The 20,633-nt window shown below is 36.5% G+C and overlaps 1 protein-coding gene across 2 annotated transcripts in view; it reads right to left on the minus strand.

Moving 5' to 3' along the window:
- Positions 1-381: 381 nt before the first annotated feature.
- Vps24 (vacuolar protein sorting 24) overlaps positions 382-20,633 on the minus strand; it is a 28,057-nt gene continuing 7,805 nt past the window's right edge. For both annotated transcript variants that reach the window (XM_083126822.1, XM_083126823.1), the window contains exons 2-6: positions 12,874-12,934; positions 10,350-10,529; positions 7,816-7,937; positions 4,704-4,796; positions 382-2,967 (exon numbers count right to left, since the gene is read on the minus strand). In XM_083126822.1, coding sequence (XP_082982948.1) covers positions 2,812-2,967; positions 4,704-4,796; positions 7,816-7,937; positions 10,350-10,529; positions 12,874-12,934 — 612 coding nt within the window. In that variant the 3' untranslated portion in view covers positions 382-2,811. The remainder of the gene's footprint in view (positions 2,968-4,703; positions 4,797-7,815; positions 7,938-10,349; positions 10,530-12,873; positions 12,935-20,633) is intronic.

Raw genomic sequence — 20,633 nt, forward strand, 5'->3', positions numbered from 1 at the left:
TACAAATGCAATGATATGCATATCCTTTACCCTAGCTAAACATTTAAAACAACAGTATATTATAAAACTCATTACATAGTGAAACGGAATTTTAAACATGCACCATATTATTGTACTAAAAGTTATTTAACTGAATAAAAAATCACTACTAAACTGGTGGAATGTTAAATTTCGAGTACTGGCTACCTTTATGATTTGAGTTCTGCTGTTTCTGCAACTAATACTAACCTTCCTACCTCTTTGTTCTCTTCATCCTGCTACATCCATATCCCACAGCATGAATTTCCCAATAAACAGTAGTGTCTTTACAAAATATATCTGCAACTGAAATCACACAAACGTCTTAGATATGTCAGTGTTACCTGAAGTAAAAACCTTAGATTAAAGAAAAAGGTTTTATTTAATGAACAGTATGTTACAACCACTAAAATGGTGATGATGTGAATTGGAGGAGCTATTAACAAACACTGTGCTTCACCCACGAACTTAACATCACCATCAGCACTTTTATCTTAATCCTAATCTCACTGGTCTTTGTTTGCTCTTTACAAAAAAAATACTAAATTGAAAAAAGAATTAATACTAGTCACATAAAACTGCAATGTTAACATACAACAATGGCAAAATTATTCACATTAGCAATAGCGCATAGGTTCTGTGAAAATGTTAAACTTAACAAGGGAACAACTGACAGATATATTATCGACAAAATCAAAATTCACAATTTTTTTTCTTTCTCGGGTTTCATATATGTTCTCCTAAGCAGTGTAAGTTAAGTTCACATGCAATACCAGTGAAATATAAAATATGCAGTGCATTTTCAATATACTGGCTTGTCTTGTTAGTCATCCCATCGCAGAACCTGAGATCTTGATGCATAATGCCTGGTTTTGCTTATCTGATCACCGACATCCAAAAACACAGAGAGGAATTTCGACTTAACAAACTAGTCATACATATACATGTCATGACTTGAAGTTCTATCAATAGCAGACTAGAGTGATTCTTAATATGAAAAACCTTTCTTAAGCCAATCGTAATTCCCGTTAGAAAGCAACGAAGATTACAAATAACAAATTTAATACCATTATTTTGTATTTCCATCCCAGCTGACAAGATTGCCTTCATCAGTAAAAAAAAGGATTGTTCGATCCAGTATTGTGAAATGTTTTTATAGCAGGAGAAAAAAAATTAAGTACCCTACTGATATGAGACGAATTATATTTCTTCAAAGATATACAGAGCATTCCCTGACATTCACTACGAGACTCAGCGGCAAGCAGCCCGGTGTCAGAAATTGTCTTTCCCGGTGAACGGGGTCCACAACAGTCGCATGCTACGGTCTGTTTTTCTCGCTCTCCCTGCCTTCGCTCTCTTTCCCTTTCTGTTGACGTTGCAGACTGACGCCACTATAATCCTCCCTTGGAAGTTGTGTTGTGTCTGTGTGTTGAAGATTGTGGCTTAATATGGCACCACAAAAGTTTATATTACAACAAAGGATTTATCTTGTTGAGTGTTACTTCGGAAAGAGAAATTGTGGAGAAGTGTGACGACGTTTTGCAACGAAATTTCCTGGTGTTCCCATTCCACATAGGACCACTATATTAAACCTCGTAAAAAGGTTTAGAACAACAGGGTCAGCTCTCAACAAAAGTGGAAAGAAAAACCCACGTGTACTTACTGAGGAAAAACTCGACGAGATAGGACAAAGGTTAGAACAATCTCCTCAGAAATCTATCCGCCGCCTCTCACAAGAAACTGGTGTTTCAAAAACCTGCTAGGTTACCCGATTTGTCAGCCTGCGATTTTTATTTATGGGGAAATCTAAAAAATAAAGTTTACAAAGACAATCCGCACACCATCACGGAGTTAAAAGAGAGTATTGTACGAGAAATCGGGAGAACTACAGTAGACGAACTTGCACGTGTAAATGCCAATTTCCTTCGGATATGTCAGGAATGTGTTGCAGCAGAGGGACATCATTTTCAACACCTTCTGTAGTCAAGGTTAGTACACAATATGAAAACTGTAATTTTAATAGCCTACTGTAGCGACTGTCGCGGACCCTGTTCACCGGGAAGGACAAGTGCTGACGCCAGGCCACTTGCCGCAGTGTCTCGTAGCGGATGTCAGGGAATGCTCTGTATAATCATTACAAATCCCTTTAGAATTTTGAAGCATGTGTACACCAGCAAATATATTATATCCATCATTTTCAATAATCTTATATTGAACTCAGCAGCACAATAAAAAAATAAACAGTATTCATAATTCTAAAGACAATTTGTGCATTCAGAATATAAACCCAGATTTATAATCATATATTTCAATTTCTACACAGCTACATATAGCAAAATAAATACTTTTTACATTTATTTTGTACCTCAGTAATTTAAAAACACAATACTTTTATGTACATGACTGAGGACTTCTATATATATTTTTATACATCTGCATCATAGATAACCAAGAGATCAAATAAATTAATAAGGACTGAAATAAACAGCATATATATCTATATTTTCTTCTCCATTTCTGTCGATTACAATAAGCATTCAGGAAAATGTTATGGAATAGTTAAAAGGACAATGATTTCCATTTCAATCTCTTACTTGCCTCATTATCCATGTTGTACATCTTTGGATGTTGCAGGTTTAGAAGTGATTCACTCCAAAAAAAATAATATATGGCAAGTAAAAATTGTACAGACTTACCGTAGAGCCATACAAATACTTATTCAATTCTAAAAAAGTCTTGACTTTGTGATAAAGGCACACAAAACTGCGGTCAAAAAGCACCTTCGTGCCTATGTTAATTCCTGAGCGCCTGCAATCGCGACTGCATTTCCTCCAGCTCTGTGTCTTCGTTTGTAGGGAGAGCAGTGGCACCTTCCGGTTCTGCAGGCAAGGACTCCGTAACGGCCTCCGGAGCTTTGCCAAGCTGTCCTGCCGTCAGTTCCCAGAGGACCTGCAATACAAGCCAGAACAGTTTGTAAAATCGGAAATTATCAACTAAATGAGAGAAGCACAAAAAACAACACACCATGATGAAATGCTTTTATGGATGTAATTGAATGCCAGATTAATTATAAAATAAAAGTTGCTATATTTATTGGGCTGTAAATGCATCCTTGCCAAATTAATGGCTGTGGGGAAAGGGCACCACCAAGGAAAACTAGTAAATATGGAGAATGTAAAAAATATTTTGACGGTGTCACATGATTAGAAATTGAATCTTCAAAAGGTTGTCTGGTTTGTAATTAGTAATATGTATGCATTTCAATGTTCACTTACTTCTCAAAATTATAAACATGCATACTTCCCTCCTGAAATATTCCCCCAATTTTCCCATTTTGCATCACTTATCTGCGTATTTAGACTAATCGCAACAATGATGACTATATGTAAGATGGACTCTAACATCAACATGCCAGGACTCCAAACCACAACCTTTGGCGAGTGATCCACAGATGCACAACCAACACGACTTCTGCACTGTTGTTGTCTAACACCGATTATCTCTCGCATTTTTTCTTGTCACATATTTCTCTGGTTTCGGAGTTCACTAAAATTTAATTCAATCATGACACTAGACATTTCAGATTAAAATTTCTGGCAGTTTTAAACATTATGTTGCAACTTTGTCATACCAATCTACCAAAATTTGACATATATAAACAACTACAGTATTTACTAATGTATGATGTGCACTTTTTTCCAAAATTTTTACCTCCAAAAACTGGTGCATACTATGCACGGAAATAAAATCATGCATATTTTCACTAGTCACTGCATATAACACATATAGTATATCAACAGGCGTAAATACAAATTACCAGGTTGGATTTCTTTAGTAATAATAATTTTTATAACAACACTATTAAAGTGACCATTTCCATATTTCACTTTGTGTCTGAATGTTTTGAGACACAATTCTGGCAGAATTCTAGCATACAGCTCCTGTCACGCAGGATGTGAATCAGCAGTATTTGTCGGGTGAGAAATAATGGAAAATAACTTTCCGAGTGCTGCAAATCAATAACAATTTTGATCTTGCTTTCTTCTACTACAGAATAAACAAAGTGGCTACAGAAGTGAAATCTTTGGAATGCTAAACACAGTGCAGGGGGGGGGGGGGTGACTCACTTTATAAACAATACGATATTCTTTTCTTGGTCCATATAGCAACAGTTTTGCAGTCTACAACTAAGAAAGCCATTTCTTGAACCTGAATTGTACTGTGCATTATATATGATATATATATATATATATATATATATATATATATAATTGGTTGTTGCTTTTCCCCATCAAATACCAGGGTGAACATTATACATGCGTAAATATGGTATTACAATATTAAAAGATCTATCATCGAACTAAAAAAAGAATCATATACAGTGTATACAGTGGAGCCTTGATTTTACATATTTCAAGGGACCAAACTAAAAAAAACATAAAATGCAGGAAAATGCAAAATTGAGGAAAATTTTAGAACATTTTGCTATGTCGTGACCATCAAAATTGAATGTATAATCCAGGAACATAAAGTCAGGGTTCCACTGTATCTCACTTCAGAATGTATGCCCTCCCCACGTAGAAAATTTCCTGCAGGTGTCCATGTATTAGCCAGCAACAAAATTTGTCAAGTGTAATAAATACAGTTTTATATTAACAGAAAAAAATAGGGAAGACTGTCAATACCTTATCAACCTCTTCCTGTGCTTCCTCCTCCAATTCATCTTGGTCCTCCATCGACTCGAATGTCTCATCCATCATTTCCTCTATAATGCCAGCCTGGAAAATAAACAAAGAAAATCCTTGAAATACTTGAAATAAAAATACATGAAATACAGTATTCAAAAGAATGGTTTCATAATGTTTCAAACTGGACAAAAAATGAAGAATACCTGGACTCAAGCCAGGGGACTTTGGTGGTAAGATCGAAAGTCAACCACTTAACTTGCTTCTCAGCATGGATGATTTAACTGTTGCTAGCTAAATTACATGATGGTCTATGAGTTTAAGAAGTAGCTTTACGGTTGATAGACTAATTTTAGACATCGAGGGGAAGAGTCATTTACTAGCACACTCGTGGGGTAAGAAAGGTGGATGTTTTTAAAACCAGCATTGCTATCAAGCTGAGCTGTTTCCTGGCCAGATGATGGTAGTTCTTTAGACGGATCAAGGTTGTGAATGTGGAATTCATTTTGTTTTATCTACATTCAACTGGGGAGGGAGAGTTATGGGTACAATTTCTTTCCCTTCTGTGTAAGACTTTCATGTGATGGTATCGGTCGATACTGCATTGACTTGTTTTTATTGCAAATGACAGAGAATAAGGGACAGCATGGCATAAAGAGAGCCGGCCACATGAGAGTTATTGTAATAATTGTCACTTTTCTCCCTCTCCTATCAACCCAAATGACAAGAATGAATAGTGTTTACATGAAATGGAAGAAGATACACAATCCACCGATTTTTAGGTGTAACTACATCACTTTAAAAAATCTGGCAACATTTCAAAAGCTTCTTTCTTTGCATCCTCTGGGTCTAAAGAGAAGTTCACATTAAAAAAAAATACCAAATGTCACATGGCAATTTCAAAGTGTTATAATGCTACATGAGAGTAACTTGGGAGCTATTTAATGTCATTAGTATGACTCGGCAACTAGACTATTTTTTTTTAACTGGAATTGTACGAGTATCATTATCGGTGGGAATTGGTGAAAGTCTGTATCGGTTCAAAGTGTTATAAGCTCAGCCCTAGAACTATCCCCTTAATCTGGCCATTATTCCAAACTTAAATGGATGGAACAACTTGGGATCTCAACTGACATCAATGAAACTCTGAAGTTAAACAGAGATGCATGCTAAGTCCCACGGTGCACAATGTGAACTTTTTAAAATTAACTTACCAACTTTAGTTTAATAGGTATAGCATGGTATGAACATTAAATTCCTCCACTGATAGCATTTATGTTATGCACAGTAGGACACCACATACAGTTTAGCATAACTCTTTCCCTGCCATTGGAATGTTTTCATCCCCTCATACATGTGCATGTTCTCAGTGTTCCTACTGTACAGTAACTGAAGAACCAAATTTCAAATCTTGATTTTTTTTTTGTCAGTGAACACATCAGCTTGTCCTTGAGACACTGTTTCATGAGCTAGAATGACTGGCAGGGAGAGATAAAAACTGCAATCATATCTGTTTCTTTTTTGTTTGTAGTAAGCAAGCCAACAGAGAACGTACAATACTTCCCCTCCCTCCCTGCCATTCACTCCACCAGCTGACAAAACAACAGTCTCTAGGACATAAGTATTAATTCCTTTTTTTTTTTTTTTTTTTTTTTTTTTTTTAGAAGTGCCACAAACGAGGCATGTTTCTCCCCCAAAACAGCGATGTAGCTCAAAAACACGTAGATGTTAGCTGGAATATATTATTATATGTCAGTTATCTGGATATTAGTATTATTCAGTTACTAATGAAATAAATTATGCAGAAATCTATAATCTGCGATATCAAGATATTTATAATCTAGATTATCCGTATTTCCATGAAATATGTAGACTTTGTCTCTCTGAACCTCCTGCAAAAGTGTGTGTGTTATTTTAGATTTTTTTTTACACTGTTTCCACATTCAAAATTTACCTCAAAATGCTCAGAAGAAACGTAGCTTCGCTACAGCTACAATTTTCAAAATGTAGTGCCGCTACAGCTACAAATTTTGTAGCTAGCTACAGTAGCGACGCTACAAGTAGTGCGCTACTTCCGACCACTGATATTAACAATATAAAGGGTCTTTGTGATTCCAATATATCCAAAAATTCTAATTCAATTAAATTAAACTTTATATATATATAAGGTGCAGAGCTTACATTTGCCATTTCACATACTCACACTCAAAATACATCTGCAGACGTGTTATGGGATGTACAAATCTACAAAAAACTGTTAATTGTATAAGAATCTCAAACTCAAATTTACCTATCAACCAAGATATCTTATTGCAATAATTTTTCATGTCAGATAGATTGTTCTGCAAAGGATGCTAACAAAGTACATTAACTGAGAGAATTCTGTTTTGTTTCCCACGCAGCTCTTTTCCTTCCAAATTGCTAAACTGTGAAAAACGTTCTTCAGGGCATTTATAAAAATATATAAATTCTATGGGATTTGTTTTAATAAAAGTTGAAATTTTTCACATCTACAGAGAAAATTTGCATAAATCCTGGAGCCAATAATTCATGTATAATTGATGGAATTCAAAGAATTCCCAGTGAGTACCCACCCTCTTATACAATGTACCTCCCAATAATTAAAGTTAAAGGAGGAAGAAGAAAATCAAAATCAAAATAATAATAATAATAACCTGCATACAGCACAGCTCTATGGCCACCACAATAGACCAGAGTGAATGAAAACTGTAGTGTGTAGAGTGATACATTCGTACAACCATGCAAAGTTGCATTGAAAATAAGTTAATACTCCTTGGGGGGGGGGGGGGGAGATTGTCATTCGAGTCATACCTTCATATGCATATAAATGAACAAAAAATACAGAACTGAATTATCATTTGTAATTTTCAAGAAATGACATGTTAATTGCTGCTGCTTGGTGATGCTTTCATTTGAAATCAGCCATTCATAAGTCCATAATTAGGGTCGTTTTATTTGAAACCAGCCTTCTTCTGAGGGTTAAGCATACATTTAATGCATAAGATGGCTAATCTACGCTTACCCTTTGATCAAACTTTGATCACCTGGCCAGTTACACACACACACACAGCTGAACAGAAGAGAAACTTACTCGCATCATCTCCTTCGACAGGTCCCTCATTGTAGCTGCTACTTCAGGGTAACGAACCAACTGCTGCATTGCCTTCATCACATCTGTGGACTTTTGCAAGGAACCGGCAACCCTCAGTGTCCCTGCACGGTGGAAAGGATTGCTAATCAAAATCATTTGATCACAAGCTTAGAAATGCATTACAACATAATGCCCATCCATTATTATGGGACCTTAGGATTTTACTTTTTCTTCAAAATATTTTTGTGAGAAAGAAAAGTAGGTAACATTGGAAGAGAAATTAAAGGCAATGTGGTACATACTGAAAATCCATTATTGTGAGTTTATATGCCTATCTAATGATAGGCATACAGTGCATGTTCCAGACCGTGGCCCTAGGGTGTCAGGCTTTGGGCTGAATGGAATACATGCTGGTTCAAGTCTCCTGATATTTCGGCCACTGTATGGGACCGGTGGCCAGCCACGAACATGAGAAAATTGGGGAGCTACAAATGTGTAACGTAACCAGGTCACAGAGACCTATAACAATGACTGGGGGTTCGGCATGCTGACTACATGTCACCCTGTAACTGGTTAGATGATCGCCCATCTCGGTGGGAGTGAGGCTGGCAGTGAGTAAGTAAGACCTGGCTCTCATGGGCTGTTGCACCACAGGCCAAAATTACAGTGCATATCATCTTATGGTGATGTATTCATTCGTTTTCTGTGGGAAGTTAAATACATCAGGCCAATGTCTAGTGCCATGTGTTTGGTAGACAAACGGAGGCAAGGAATGCTCAGGAAAAAGTTTGGGTGTAAACTGGCTCGTGTGCGACTATTCTCTTTCTAGTGGGTTTTTTTTTTTGGCATGTACAGCAGGGGGTGGAAACTAACCAAAAGGTGAAAGTTACTGATCACTCTTTTATACGAGGGAGAATCGAAAAGTATTTTAGCTTGTTATAAGTGTTATAAGATCGCAATGAGCGATCGGGCCGACCTCGTTCCTTGCTGACACCGGACATTACCCGTGTTGAGGAAATGGTGAAAGCTGATCAACGTGTTCATCTGAAGGACATTGCCACTGCCACTGAACTTGACTTCCTGAGCACTCCGGCCATCTTTTTGGTCCATTGAAGAAGTTCCTGGCAGGACATAGGTTCACAAACGACACCGAAGTACAGAACATTGTTTATAGTTGGTTCCGTGATCAGCCGGCCACCTTCTATGCAACGGGCATTGCGAAACTTGTGGTACGGTGTGACAAGTGCCTCAACAGGTGTGGTGATTATGTGGAAAAATAGCAAAAAGTATGTAGAAGATTGTGTATATCTTGTTTTTCTTTTATGGTTTGTAATCTGGCAATAAATAGTTAGGTGCAAAGACTTTTTTTTTGCCCTCGTATAAGAAATACATGTAGTGTAGAAATCTACATCATAACTTTTAAAGTTATCATGGAAGTTATGAGGAAGCATATTTAGCACAATAGTTCAAAAGTGTTCATTTTTTACCTCCACTACAATCTTCTCAATCAACGAATGATTCATCATTTTTAGTTGCCAATTGAAAAACACAATAACCTGTCTTACTTGTGTTAGGATGGCTTGATACACAAGCATGCCTAAGTAAAAGAATTACCTAAGTATCTGAGGAGTTACATTACATTAGATTATCTGCAAAACATCTAGGAGTTGTGTATTAGGTCATATGTACACCAGTATGTAACGCCATTTCATAGGATTTTTAAAGATAATATTATGCAGGTAATGAGACCAGGTTGACTCAACAATTGCAAAAGTTGAAATATGGCACACAAAAAGCTATCCTGAGGACTTTTGTCAGGACAAAGAGACACCATAATAAAATAAAGGGTATTCCCATACTTTACAGGATTTCTGGGAACCATATAACTTCCCCCTTTGCATTTGTCTTTGATCATACTTTTGTGGGTTATTGAATTTTACTCCTAAGCTGCTCATCTGGTAACATTGGCTTATCGATAAAAAAAAAAATAGTCCAATATTTTTGTATGTAACAAAGAAATACATTAAATACAGAAACCATACAATCATGGCATTTTGTATTATAGTTGGGCATACACAGAAACTGTACTATCATAGAAATTTAGAGAAAACTTTCCAAGGCTCACACCTGCCATGCCAGATAATTTCAACCCAAGCAAAACAACAGTTCAGTTGTCAGAGCAATGGCACAGTGTGCCAGCAACCTAGGTTCAAGTCCTGGTCAAGTTTGCATTAACCTTCTCAATGTAATTTTGTGCTTGCTTGCAAGCTGAGTGTATACTTTTAATTTGATACCGATAAGTTTTAGTCCAAGTTTATTTCAAATTCACTTTATGCTTAGATAGGCTGATCAAAACTGGATACACACTTTAAACTGATATCGAAACCACTGTACAACATGCTGCTATACAGAACTGAAGCGGGGATCACTTGATTACAATTGAAGGTTAAGAGCATTATCCACTATGCTGTGAAGAATATTTTGTTAAGATATTGAAATCCAAAGATACCAAAAAGTAAAACATATTATCTTACCCAGCTGATTCTTCATCTGCATTTGTACTGAATTGATGTGGGCTTTGGAAGTGTGAATTTTTCCGATGGCCTTCCTTGCCCGAACGACTTCCTTTGCTAATATGATGCACACATCTCTATCGCCTTTCTTGGCTGCATCTTTCATTGACCTTTTAATCTTCTCCTCCTCTCGCTGGATTGCTACAAACATAGAAAAGAACAAGACTGCTACAAGAACCACTAAATTTAGATGACATGAAACACAAGGCTACCATCTGGAACAATCAATTTAGATTAACTACTTCAAATATTCTATATTTATATATTATAAACACTTACTAGTTTAGCATGAATCAAGTGGTACAATTATGTAATTAGATGAATCTGCAAGTAAAATATCATTAAGACTTGGTAAGAGGCAATTTCATTACAATCATGCATACTTCATCTGCTGTTCAACATATTTTTAAAGCCACAATTCATCACTTTAGTTCATGTAGGCAAGGTTAAGGGTTTTCTAGTTTGCATTTACAATGCACATAATAAATCTGAAGCTAAAAAACAGAAAAATATATCTTGTGACCTAACACTTATGAAGTCATTCATTTCTACAAAATCATGTAGAGTTCACATTGACAATTACATACACATCTATGGCTCCAGTTCATGATGTTATGTGCAATCAACAAGAATAGTGCAAGTAATGTATCATCCTGCATAAAAGTGATAAACATTCTGTAAAATGAGGGTTTTGTTTATAAATTTTTATGAAATCCCAACATAAAATAGATCTATAATAATGATGATAACCCATAGTGCAACAGCCCATGAGGGCCAGTGCCCATTTACCAACTGCCCGCCTCACTCCTACCTGCTGAGGTGGCAGATCATTCAACCAGTTACGAGGTGACATCTGGTCAGCACAACCAACCGCCAGTCGTTGTTGTAGGTTTCCATGACGGCATTAAGCTACTCACTTGTAGGTTCCCCATTTCCCCACGATGGTGGGTGGCCACCAGTTCCATGCACAGTCTGAAATCTCAGAAGAAAAGTTGTTACACTTCCCCCAGGTGACTCGAACTTGCTTGTGTCCCTAAACCGGAGCCCAAAGCATGATGCCTTAGACTGCACAGCCACAGTGGGGACATAATAAATCTATAAGGGGGAATGGAAAAGCCCATTATTTTAACAATGAAATTAATTTTTGGAAAGATAATATATGTTAGTACTCATTATAACCATTCTCTCGCAGGGTCTCCAATGATGAATTCTTAATAATCTGACAGGTGATGGTAGTAGTGGTTTTAAACAAAAAATGGCCATGTGAAGATGTATTTATTCAAAATGGTTCCCAAAATTCAGGCATAAGAAATTTCATGATTGAGAATGAAACATTGTAAACATATAAATCTCACAGCCAGGGCTCAGTTTAGGAAACTATTCTGTGCCAACTACATCTGGGCTCTTATATTACGTAGTGAAAACGTAAGACTGACAGTACATTTAGCAGCTTACATGTAATTTCATAGTTGAAACAAAATTTGTCTATATCTTGCGGTTGGAAATACAGACTGAGAATCAGGAAAGTCTCATGAACTGGTGACATGACACATAGGCGACAAAAATGAATACGTAGTACATTTCCAGAGCAATGATATGCATTTTTATTGTTGCCATGTGTTTTGCTGGTAGTCCAATTTCAGTTCTCTTTTCCTGAAGTACATATGCTGGCTACAAATTGAGCTGGATAGCTAATAGGTTAAATTTATGTTCTTCCTTCAATTCAAATGTGATCATGCTTGCATAATAAATTAATGTAAATGATTCAATTACACTATATATTTCGGAAGCTCAAGGCCCTGTGAGGTGGAATGCATCACATGCACCTAACAGTGGCTCTGCTCATAGCTGTTAAAAAGCATTGACAATATTATTTTTCTTTTTTAAATTAAAAATGAACGTGCCTTATCACCTCCATCCTGCACCCTGGCCATGCAGTCTCAGGCATCAGGTCTTGGGCTACGGGATGAAAGCTGGTTCGAGTCTTCTGAGGGGGAGGAACATAACAACTTTTCTCCTGAGTTTCAGCCAATGTATGGGACCAGTCTACCTGCCATCATGATTGGATTGGATTGATTTGTTGTTTTAAGTCCACTTTATGCACAGTAAGGCTAATTGGAACCCACTACGTGCCTCCACCGGGAATCGAACCCGGGACCCCTTGATTACAAGGCGGTCACGCTACCACTGCGCCATCGGGGAGACCACCTGCCATCATGAGAAAATTGGGGAAATGAGCAGTAACCCAGTCATGGAAACCTACAATGATTGGAGTTACATCATGCTGACTACACATCACCTCGTAACTGTTTGGACAATTGCCCACCTCTGCTGAGGCTGCTGCACCACAGAGTTATCATTTCCATGTGTGTTCCAGATTTCTCATGGGTCACCCAGAGTGTGCAACAAACCAGGTAAAGCACTTCACTTTCAAAACATGTAACTTAACAAAAATAAAACCTACAGTAAAGGTACGAGAACTTACACCTTATTTGTCGGTCCAACTGGTAAGTCTCCTTCCTCAATTTGTGGCACCATTCATTAACCTGGAAGATAAAAAAAAAAAAAAAAACATATTCAAGATGATCAAAAACACACCTGTACCTACTAAAATATTATTGATCTAACCCATTTCTCTAAGTTAAAACTAAGGCTGAGCAGATATTCTGGCCAATATCGGTGATATTGGTATGGGGAAGTGCTGGTAGGATTTTATGTACTGAATAAGCTGATACTTTTCCTAAGCGGCGTCTCTCCCAGGGCCCATTAAAACTCCACAGGACACTTTGTGGAGTCTAATTATCCTGGAAATTATGCAAAGTTCGAGGTTACCACATATTTTGCACAATGTTGTAAAAAACTGTATTTTGTGATTGCGTAACAGGTATTTCATTTAATATTCTGACATAATGCTTTCATGTTTTGAAGTAAAACTTTGGTAAATTGATGCTTATAATTGGCGTGGAATGCTCCCCTAGTTAAAACATTTTTTTTAAAAAAAAATGCAAATGGAATATAAACTTGAATGCACATATATCCAGAGCTGTAGTCCCAAACTTTTCAGAGGATGCTAAGTTTTATGAAACGTCAAGTGACCATGTTTCCATTAAATATATGGATGAAATCATTTAACTTCTACAATGATGGCCGAATACTGATGATGATGATTATCATTATGATATAAAAGCATCACTTCTCATGTTTTCATTTAATTTTCAAATTCTTAACATAAATGAACATCTTAAATTTGCTTCTTGAGAAAATGGCTGAGTACACAAATAGTACAAAACAACTTCAGCTTTGTTGACAAATGGAAAGTAGCAATGATCAGAATGCTACGTATTAGAAGTAGCTCTGACAGCTAAAAAAAAATAATTAAACAACCAGTGACGTCCACTGAGGAGTAGCAACACTAGCTGTGACAGATCAATTATCTCATGCATCTAATTCATTTTAAATCACAATATTTATTGCCTTTTCGAAACCACAGTTCATATGCGACACAATACAATCACCAGGCAGGCTAGAAGGTGCTAAAAAAAGCAGAGTTTTCGACCACCAGACTAGTTTCAGGTAGAGGATGCTGCAGAAAAGGGAGGGGTTATGTTTCCTCCCCCACCCCTTTGCCTCAAACCTGTCTGCCAGTGCAATGGTTGAAAGCCCGTGGTTTCAGTTACTCCAGTCTATCCCCTATATAGGGTGATATGAGGATTGGTTTCCCCCAGATTCACTTTCATTTCTCCCGAGAAGGTCGAGGAAGTAATTCCAATATTTACATCACAAATTTTATGCATTATATTTATGTATACTAGCATATGGATTCAAGTCCTATTATTTATGTAATGAGAAAATTGAGAAAATTTGAACTCTTGACCTTTCTTCCAAGTGCTTCTTGTTTTCTAAGAGCACTTTCTTAAAATTCGATGTCTGCGTGTGCTTGCATGCACAGGCCCAACCAAAAAGTTTTTAACGGAGGTCAGACTATTGTAAAAATATTTTGAATGTCAACATTGGTAGGAAAGTGGTGAAAATAATTAAAATTACATATTTTTTTAAAGAAAAATTAAGTGGAGGTTTATGACCACCGTAACACACATACATCATGCTAAATTGCCACATTAATGTCCCTGTCGAATGGTGTGAACCGTGAGCTGGAGCGCTATTCAATTGTTTTAAATTATGTTTGCGCGAGTGTGTCCATACAGCATGTGATGCTAAGAGGGAAGGAGACGAAACTAAAATTGAGATCTGCACCGTGGCAGAGATAGCTGTGTTGGGTTCTACCCCTTCATACGGGTTAGAACAACAAAAATATTGAAAATTTTAAAAATGGTCAAGCAACCAGTATGGACTGACCCATATCCATTATGGACAAAAACTCTGGTCTTAGTACAATTTCTGTGAACTAAAATTGGATACACATCATAGTAATGCTTCTCCCACTCATTCAACATTTTCAACAATATTATGTGTACTCATATGAGGGTCACTCTGAAAGTTTTTGAGAATGGAAGCCTTATAATTAAAAAAAATATATTCTTTCCATTACATCTTCTTAAAGTACTCTCCTCCACTCACTATACAATGTGTCATCCGTTCAAACCACTTTTTGAATGCTGAATGCCATGCGTCATGCTACAAATACACTGTTCATATGCAGCCATCGCAGCTTCAGGTGAGTCAAATCGACAACCAGGAATGTTTTCTTTCACTTTAGGAAAAAGAAAAAAAAATCACATGGGGCTAGATCTGGGCTGTAAGGGGGTTGGCATAATGTTTTGACTCGTTCAGAAAATCTGTTGTCTCCCTTGCGGTGTGAACAGAGGCATTGTCATGATTCAGCATGATTCCACACAGGCCTGTCTTTGGATGGTTCCTCTTCAACGTATCAAACACTTTGGGCAGACATTTTGTCGTGTACTCGCAGTGACTGTTTTTTGTTCAAATGGAACTGTCACAAAGTGCCCACTAGCAGAGAAAAAAAGAATAGATCATCTTTTTGCCAAAACTTCTTGATCTCTTCACTTTTTACTTACGTGAAATTTAGAAGATTTCACACTTCCGCATTGCACAATTTAATGGTTCAATCCTATTAATTTTGAAGATCCACTGTCTTCATTCACAAAAGGGTACGACGTTTGAAGCGGAGATGGTACCGCGTCACCATCTCTGCTTCAAACGCCATACCCTTTTGTGAATGAAGACAGTGGATCTTCAAAATTAATAGGATTGAACCATTAAATTGTGCAATGCGGAAGTGTGAAATCTTCTAAATTTCACGTAAGTAATTTTAAACCACGTTTACCGCAACCATCATGAAATCTTCACTTTTGTTGGAGGATCCTCTCCAGGGAAGACCCAGACTGATGACTGCTGCTTCATTTCAGGATCATATTGGTACATCCAGCTTTCGTCACTTGTTATGATGTTAAAAATGTTTTTTTGATCTTTCTCCACTGAATTTTTCCATCATTTCCTGGCACCAATCCACTTGTGTCCTTTTTTCTGCTCATTTGTTAGGTTGTGGGGGATCCAGCGACTGCAAATCTTCCTGACATGAAGTTTTTCATCCCGGATTTGTCTAACTGCTGACGATCCAATATTTCGGCTTTTCTGAATCTGCTCATATGCACATCGTTGATCTTTTCTCAACATTTGTTCTGAACGATCTTCATTTTCAAGGCATTCTCTTCAACTCTTAAATTTTGCAAACCATCGATAGATGGTGACTTGTGAAGGGCAAAGATCCCCAAATGCACGGTGCAATCTTTCACGACACTCACTCTTGCCTAAACCAACTTTGAAGTCATAAAAAATCATAGCGCGCAAATGCTCTCGTTTCAGATCCATCCTTGCTCGAAACGAAACCTCAACTGTTGCTGTGTAAACTATCATGCTGACTCAGCCCATTGTTGGAGCAAGTTGAAACTTGCAGTTTGCTAATGAAATGCCAATTTAAATATAGAAACACCAGCAGCATGTTGCGTTGGCTTATAGTTGTCGATTCTCAAAACTTTCAGAGTGACCCTCGTATTAGTGGTAATTTGTGATTGTTTTAGGGCCATTTGTCAAAAATATAGCTGAATGCCTGTGGAAACATTGGTTCACATACTCAATACTGACACCTGTGATATTCTTACTGTGAAAAATATTACCTTTCTGATTTTTTAATATTATGTTTGACATGTATTGATTATGCTGTGTAACTGTTTTCATTGCGATAAACATTCTCAAATTGGGACTATGACCTACTTCCAAGATCTGATCTAAAAATCATACCAAACTGTTTGTCTCGTCCATAGCTTTTATTTTGATATGTTATGTGACAATATTTGGAAAGCTTTGTGATTGACATTCTGGGTCACAATATCACCTTGAAATGACGTTCAAGGTTAAACTTTTTAATTACATCCACCCTAGTATTTCTGTCTGACAAAAGACTGATTGATTTAGCATGGATGCCAATCATTAACATTCCATGCAGGTAGAAGTCACAATTTGGGTCTTTGGCTGGTCTACTATAGTATGCACAATTGCTCGAGTCCCCGCCACGAAAACAGTCCAGTCAAGGTCTCCTTGCCTCCTCCACACCCCTGCCCTCCAGGGTGGCCACGGTCAACACTTCACGCTTTGTACGTATGGGGTTGATTGTGTCCTCGCTGGTGTATTGTATACGGATTATTTGGTTTTGCCTTTATTATGAATGACATTGAGGAGCAGCATCCTGTGTGTTGTACAATAGCAGGTGGATGTGATGGTGGTGTACGTGCCTGGCAAACAGACATTAAAAAACAAAGTAAGGTAAACATTGGAAAAGTTTACAATTGCACAAGTACCAAAACTGATGGCGGAAGAATGTGGGATTTCTGAAAAGTCTGTACAATGTATCAGCAGTACTTCAACTTTGGCAGAGGCTCGAGGTGTGAATGTTTGTCTTAGAGTCACCAAGAAAAGAGTTACAAACGAGAACGTACAAACACTACTGAAGGATTTTAACATTTGCTTTGATGTAGCAGAGGCAGTCTCTACAAATATCAGTGGCTGCTGTCTCTCCTTTGCCAGCATTGTTGTTAAGATTCATTTCCCTTTTTCTTTATTCAGCCATTTGTAGTTTTCGATTTATATTTTATAACCACTGTCTTGAAGTGTATGCCCCTTAATTTGATTCCGCAATCCCCTAAGCACCCCTAGATGGTTAATCCTGGTGCCACCACTGATATAGAGAAAGTTTGTGATGATTCTTACTGTGGACCAAGTACAAATACGTGGACTTACGGGGAATATTTTGTTCCCCTAGTAAGTAAATGTAGCCTGGCACACATCACAGGCAGTGCTCAGAGGAGTGCAAGATCGATGCGCAGCAAAATTCCTTTAAATAAAACAAAATATAGTCGAGATGTCACTCTAAAGATGCTATGTTCTTAAAATTAATTTCAATATTTCATTTCAAACATTCTTGCTGAAAGTTTTTACATGATCAGCGACGATATTTTACAATATATAATCCGAAAATTTTTGTGAACCTTGGAACATTTTACTTTTTTACTTCACATGCTTATACATTTTGTGTATTAAATGTATACTGTAGGCATCTATGAACCTTAAGAAGGTTTCGCTATTTTTTCCAACCCTCTTGTGTTACTGCTTTCATTATTATTTTACAGTTTGAAGTAAAAAATAATAATTTCCTCGTGAATTGCATGGAAACATGTTTTCATTTTTTTCTGAATGCCCAAGAAAGTATTTCAGTCTAAAAAAATACCTCGTGATGTCCTTTACGTTAAGTACTATTTTCTAACATTTTCTCCAAAATTATTATTGAAAGTTGAAATTGTTGCTTATTGGAAACACTGTAGGTTGGGACTGGACAGTTTTCGTGGCGGGGACTCAAGAATCTATAGAAAATGAATTTGAAGCTCTAGAATCGGTTGGTAGAAAAACAGAGCTTGTATGAATGCAATCGACAATAGCTAAGCAACATATTTTTTGTAGATAATAGAATAGTCTACACCAGCCTTATTATTTTGAAGAACATTTACTGTACAAGCCATTATATTCATAAAAATATTGAAAGTTTGTACTAAATTAAAAGCTCCTTGTAGTAAATAATTAGTAAAATTACTGGTAATTCAGCCTGCAAACTGATATGCCATTATATATATATATTTTGTTGAGCCATCTATTTTCTGCATTAGAGTCATTTCATGAAAAGCGGGACATAGCACTGAAAAATTAAAACTGTTCATTTTGGCATGATTTTTTGCAGGCATGTTGGTAAAGGACCAAAATATCACATTTCAGTGTTAGAAATCGATATAAATTGCAAGTTTTGATTCTACTGCCTTGTGAAGTTTGATAAAAAGTAGGTGAAAAACAAGGGAGGAAATGTGTGATTATTGCAGTTGATGACAAGTATATTTACAATTGCTACACTATCTACTTTTGCAACATTGGAAAGAACTAAATCAGGTACTCATTTCTCAGGAGCACCAATTTAAATGCATTAAGTTTTATAGCTTTGAAAACTATATTTTAAAACACGTGCGTAGTAGTAACACGAGTCACACAAACACACATTTTTTCTAGTATTTATAAAACAAATTACTTCTGTTACAAAATATACAGTTTCCTTATTTCTATAACAATATTACAATGAAAAAAGAGCAATGTGTTTTTCTTCTCTGTTGGAATTGCCTAATATACAACAAAAGAAGTTGTAACGCAAGTCACGATGTGTATATGAGGTTGGCTAAAATATGTGAGTCATTTATGACTCACAGAACAACTGTTTTTGTTAACTTTCTTAGCTAATACTGAGTAATATGTGTAAATTACACTCTGTTGGCAGTCTTCACCAGACGAAATATTTTACACATGTTCACAGCTCATAAAGCAGATAAACACATCCACCCTTGTCAATGCACTTGGACATTATAAATTTGAGTAGGCTAGTTTTACCAAACATTCACCACTTATACTGTATAATTTGTGTTGGACTTGTTTTGATTGCTGTACTTTGAAATTAATGTTCTTATCTCAGCATTGTTACTGTAATTCAAAATGTTTCTTTTCATTGCATAAATTGTAATTCTTTATTTTCATTCTTGTATTTTGTGAAGTATCCTGCAACATTTTTCTATTTTAATTATATAACTTGCAATTCTCCATTTTGCTCACTTGTTGAAATAAGTACTATTTCATTATTGTTACTATGTGACTTGCTACTCTTCTAACTTGTGTGAGAGTAACTCTACCCTGTAATTATGTTGTTGAGTGGACTAGATAAACTGAAACTTGCCTACACACTAAATGTAACACGAGTCAAAATTCTTTGTAACGTGAGTCACTAATATTTTTTTGGTAACTATTTCGTACCCGCCGAACGGATTTCTTCATTTTTACAGAAGAAACTACTTACCGAAATGAGTTTCTGTAGCATTTTGAAGGTTCGTGGAGGTGTTTTATTTCATTGTTGAATATTTTTGACCAGGAATTCATGTATTTTTTTTTAAGAAAAACCCTTTTTTTTAACTATGTTTGTCTTACCCAACCTAACCGTGAATGGTTTGGGGGGCTATGCGAGAAAGATTTTTGGGGCTATTTGTGAATGTTGTGTGGGGTTTTTCGGTTACAACCCCAAATTTTGACTGTTTGCCTAACCTAATTGAACCTAACCTAAATGGCAGCGAAACAAAAGCGAAAAAACGAAGAACAATAATAACTGCTCATGTCAGAAATTGAAGTTATTTTTGTGAAAAAAGCAAAATAACACCTAAAAGAACATTTCACAATGCACAATAGGTAAGTACCAATGTAAAAATTGACTAAATAAACGAGTGAGACGTGTTCGGCAGATAGGAAATTGGTAATATTTTCTTATGTAAGAGGGTTCATTTTGCATCCATGTATGCATTATATTTATTTGTGTGATTGATGTTTATTGCATACTCTAGTAGAAGAGCATAGATCCAGTGAAATGTAGATGTTGACAAATCGGGTACCCACTTTAATGTAGATATTGACAAAACGGCTGTCTATTTTATTCTAATGTGTCACAACATTAAAAAAAATCACAATAAATATAAAATCTAGATTCTTGTGAGTTATATTGTACCAAGGTGTATATATATTAGTAGTTATACTTAACGTATCTAATTGCTGACCTAAATGTAACACGAGTCACATTTTTTTGTAATGCACGTCACATCACATTTATTTACATGAAAGGCCTATTTTTGCATCTAT

Source organism: Lepisma saccharinum, chromosome 8 (genome assembly GCF_977018435.1).
Source record: "Lepisma saccharinum chromosome 8, izLepSacc3.1, whole genome shotgun sequence".
Taxonomy (NCBI): Eukaryota; Metazoa; Arthropoda; class Insecta; order Zygentoma; family Lepismatidae; genus Lepisma; species Lepisma saccharinum.